This window comes from Gavialis gangeticus, unplaced genomic scaffold (assembly GCF_001723915.1).
Source record: "Gavialis gangeticus isolate Ggan-Ray unplaced genomic scaffold, GavGan_comp1, whole genome shotgun sequence".
In the NCBI taxonomy this organism is placed as follows: Eukaryota; Metazoa; Chordata; order Crocodylia; family Gavialidae; genus Gavialis; species Gavialis gangeticus.
This window is the reverse complement of record NW_017729034.1, coordinates 8898480-8903225: the sequence shown is the minus strand read 5'-3', so window position 1 is coordinate 8903225 and position 4746 is coordinate 8898480. Positions and strand designations below refer to the sequence as shown.

The 4746-nt window shown below is 46.4% G+C and overlaps 1 protein-coding gene across 1 annotated transcript in view; it reads right to left on the bottom strand.

Annotated features, from left to right (window-relative positions):
• Positions 1-4746, bottom strand: part of VANGL1 (VANGL planar cell polarity protein 1) — a 107515-nt gene that overhangs the window by 86134 nt on the left and 16635 nt on the right. The window contains exon 3 of the mRNA XM_019527261.1: positions 2825-2951. Coding sequence (XP_019382806.1) covers positions 2825-2951 — 127 coding nt within the window. The remainder of the gene's footprint in view (positions 1-2824; positions 2952-4746) is intronic.

The window sequence follows — 4746 nt, the reverse complement described above, 5'->3', positions numbered from 1 at the left end:
CACATTTCATCCCACATACTTCAGAGTGACAGTGGTATTTACGTCTGTAGGATCCCAGGACAAATGCAACATGTACTTACAGCCAGAAAGGTTGGGAACATTTTCACTGTAACTAGCAACTGAGCACACCCTGAAATATTTAAAAGACAGGTAATTAAGGGTGTTAGGCTTAATTTGTGGAACCCAACCGTGCTAGTGAGTTCTGGTATCACAGTATAGAAGGCTGTCTATCAGGAGCTGCTCAGACTGAAGCCACATCTTCTGCAGCATGTTGACAGACAGTCCAATTTAAGCACACAAAAAGGTTTCTGAAACCTGGCCATAAAAGAATTCCAACTTCAGATAATTTCTGCAAGCTGTTATTCCTACCCCCAACCCCCATATGCATCTTGCTTGGACACACCCACATTAGGTGAAGGTAGAGTTAAGCTGACACGTACAGATCTGACTTGGAGCTCCTGTTCAAGGAGTGATTCACACTTCTGAGGGCTCTTAATTTACCCTAGCAACTTTTCAACCAGCATTAAAGAGCTTCTAGAGAGTGCACGTCACCGGCTTACTCCATTCTCCTCAGCAGCATCTCAAGCCTTTGTAGCTGGAGAGGTCATTAGTGTCCAACTGATTTTCTTTTGCAGAGGGATGCATTTTTGGAAAGCATGTCAGTGACTGATAAGGAGGGAGAAAGATACATGCAGACATCCTTTTTGGCTTCTGCTGCTGACTATGCTGACAAGAGACTTTATTTTTAAAGGAACTGCTTAGGATTTTAAAAAAAAAACTTAAGGTATGCTATCTTCTGAGGTCATACAGGGATGCCATTCTTGTTCTCTAACCATGAGTCCATAGTCTCATCGGGGCCATCAATCCAGTGAGTCCTAAGCACTATTAATTTTCTCTTCTCTGGAGACGAAGGGTTATGAAAAACAAAGAGATTAACAAGAATCCTTGGAAAACGACTGGACCGAGACAGCCCAATAGCTCAAAATAGCTCCAGGAATTTAACTGCTGATGCACCATGAGATGCTAATATCTCCACAGCTTCAGGCAGGGAGTTTTGAAAAAAAGGGAGACAGGACACACACACACCAACCACAAACAGTCAGCATCTTGCATTAGTTTCTGTGGTTTTTATCACTTTTCAGCACGATAGAGGCCCTGAAAGAGATAGTTACATTGGAGCTTGCTCTACAGTGAAAGGTAACGCTACAGAACTCCCCTCTGCTAGTACCTTCCATTTGAGCCAAGCATTTTACACACCAGTGAATTTGGAGACCTATGGTTTCTCCTGTACTATGGGGGTGGCTCTACATAGTTATCCTCATTTTGTAGATTGGGAAACATGTCACTTCCCCTCTGCCACTGAGGATCATTGTAAATGGAGGCCCAAACCAAGCCTAGAACTAGGGAGCCCTACTTCCCAACTTTAGGAGTGCTTCCAAGATGAGGGGGAAAATAACCAAATCACATTATCAGCAGTTCAGGCAGTCGCACACAGCTACTGGGCTTGGTCTCTGGACTACAGCACTGCTGTAATGACTCCAAGACATCACTGTCAAAAGTTCTTCATGCTCAGAGACAGCTTTGCTCATGTAAAAATTTATCTACTCTGTCCCCTTCACTTCTGGATTTGCATGAAAGCAACTGTGAGAGTGCTCCTAGCCCATTTTTGACCCACTTGAAATTATACTGGCATCTGCTTCCAACTGATGAGCTTGTAGATTATGAAAGCCACTATTTGGAGTGAGACAACATTTATGAATGCCTCTATTGAGCACCCTCTGCAGTTGCCCGAGTGCAGTTACAACTGCTAGCACATGCCCAGTGGAGACTCAACCGCTTCTGTGCGCAGGAACCATCTCTCACATATAGACATGCACACAAAACCCACCATGAAGCATGAAATGTATGCCACACCAAAACCACAATGGTTTCCAAACAGTCTTGGTACATCAGCTGCTCCTTAAAGATCACCTCTTGTGACTGAGGAAACCTCAAAACTGCAGATGTGGAAGAGGCACCAATTCAAAACTAGAAACAGTCTGAAAACAACATCTTCTTGTTCCTTTTCTGACCAAAGGTCATTGGCCCTGCCATGTAAATTAGTTTTTTTGTTGTTGTTGTTCTCCCTATTGCCTAGACTAGACTGGCTCCCCATTCTTTCTTACCTGCCTTCCCAAGCCCTGGCCTCTCCAACAGTTTCTTTCTTTACTCCTGGAAAGAAGCCTTAAAAAATAGCATCTCTCCTGAGAGACAGAGGCAAAACGAGGGTGAAGGTGACCTGGACAGTAATCCTGGATTAGGCAGAGGAAACAGCTGCTTTGGAAGGGCTTGGCATGGCTCAGAGTCAACTGAGTAAAAGGACCCCTCGCGTGGCTGGACAGGGCACCAGGCTGCTGCAAATAAGACAAACCCAAGTTCCTGACCAGCACTGGAATGCTTGTGATGGACACAGAATCGAATAGTAAAGGTGTAAGCCCTGTTGTATGAGGCCAGTTCCAGGTCACGTCATTGTGTACTGCCCCTGTACAAGCCCCTGGCCATTTAACTAAGAGAGCATTGATCTCCACTCCTGATCCTAAATTGCCTCACTAGGCTCTGGAAAACAGCAACTTCAGCTAGTGATGTGCCCCTATGCATAGGGAATTTTGCAAAGCAGTTTGAAGCTGTCCCTGCACAATTACAACAGCATCTGCAATGCTGAAGAGGGCACCCATAAAACAAACCAGCCTGATCACAAGTGAATAGATAAACACGTCCCCCCAGGACTCAGAGCATTGTCTGCCCTCCACCCATCTGCTGTACCCAGCCCCTTCTTGTTCCTTACCTGGCCTTCTTCTGTCCGAGAGGCCTCATTCCCCAGCAGTGGCTCTGCAGGGGGTGTCTGGATGGTGACCGATTTTTCTGATCGACTGCCATCTTTACTCCGTGGTGACTTGTGCCTGTCCCGGCTCCTTTTCCAGCAGGACAAGAGGAGAAGAAGGTTACAGGGGGCTACATCACCGAGAAATATCACCAACTCAGCCCTGGAGCAGGTGCTGTCACAGCCAAGGCATGTTGTGCTCAAGAGATTTTGAATGGCTCTGGCTCAGACAGCCACCGGCTTCCTCCCGGGAACGTTTAATTCTCAAAGCAAACACTGAGTAAGCATATCAGCAGGCAGCTCTTCATCTTTTCCCATCCTCTCAAGAGTGTTCTTCTGAGCCTTCCACAGGAGACCTGCCCCCTATACCCCATTTCATTATTTAAAGCATACACACCCACTCTAACCTCACAGGACAGAACTCCACTTACAATACTTGCAGAAGGCTGAGTCACATGCTAGCGTCAATTTATTTGCAAATAGTTTCTAGAAACAGGGAGTTTGAGGAAGAGAACTTGTTACCAGCAAGGGTGTGCATTTGATTTTCCAACACATGCCTCTTTACAAGCTTTAAACACCTTGATTCCAGGACCCACTCTACAGTCTCCAAGGATCTGTATCAGGGGGACTCAGAGCAGCCTCCTCACTTCCCCAAGGGCTTCTGGAGGAGTTCTCTTGCTCAGGAAGAAAGATGTTTCAAGGGAATCACTCTTCTTCCAAAAGAAGACCAAAAGGGAATGGTGGTATACCCCCTTCCTGTAACCCATTACTGGTCAAATCACTTGTCTAAGTGATGCGAAATGCAGAAATGATTCCCTAGATGGATTTCAACACGCCCCCCGCCCCCAGCCAGGGCCCTAAAAACAGATTATTCAGGGGTAAGGACACTTATCTGTCCTTCTGAAGTTGTGCTGCTCTTCATGCAACAATCAGGTAGGAGGGACCCCGACTGGTGTGGTGTCTAGAGCATTCACCTGAGCTATGAGAGACATGGGTCTCCATCCTTGTTACAAGGACTGTCTCTGTCTTCTACATTAGAGTCATTAGACAGAAATGCATGAACACCTTGGAGAAGGAGCTGTGACCCTGGACTCTGGCTGCAGGACTAGAGCCACACACGCTCCCACCCTCTCTAGCCCCATGAATCTTCTATGCAAATCTGACACTGCTTTAAAAAGTTAGGATGGAAAATGTCCCACCACAGAATAGCTTATGATTTGACAGGTTGGGCATCCTCTAGAATAGAAGAAAATGTAATTTGAGGTCCGTTGGACACAGGAAGGAACTGAACCAGCGTGAATAATTTAACCACTAAGCTATGAAGGGGGTGCCCACCATTAAGAGACGGTGGCTGCCACAACCACATTTTGGGTGGGACCCAGTCCCCATATCCATAGGATCTCTCTCATCGGGCCCCTCATTGGAGACGGGCAGAGGACCATCATGTTACTGGGTCTCTGACAAACTCAGGTGTGACTGAGGTGCCAGGCTGCTCAGCACTGCTGGACTGAACTTTAAAGAACACATAGAATTTTAAAGAAAAAAAAAAGAACAAGAATATAGAATTTAGGCACCAGCTGGGCAGGGTTTTCAGTATCAGTTCTGGGCCATTAAACACCACCAGAATTTTGCTTCAGGGGCCCAAACCACTTTCCAGTGCTGGCCCTAGGGAATAGGCATCTTCACCCCTTCTTGCACAACAGAAATCATTTCAGGAAAGAAAGCTGGGGGGGAAAGACAGCAGCAAAAAGTTGTATGTGCAGTGGGGCAGCCACGCCAGAGGGAGAGGCCTGGAGAGCCAGTAACTCTATTCAGCATTACACAGTCTCAGTTTCCTGACCTTAAAATCAAGCATCTCATAGGCAGAAGTTGAGTTAAAGCAGACC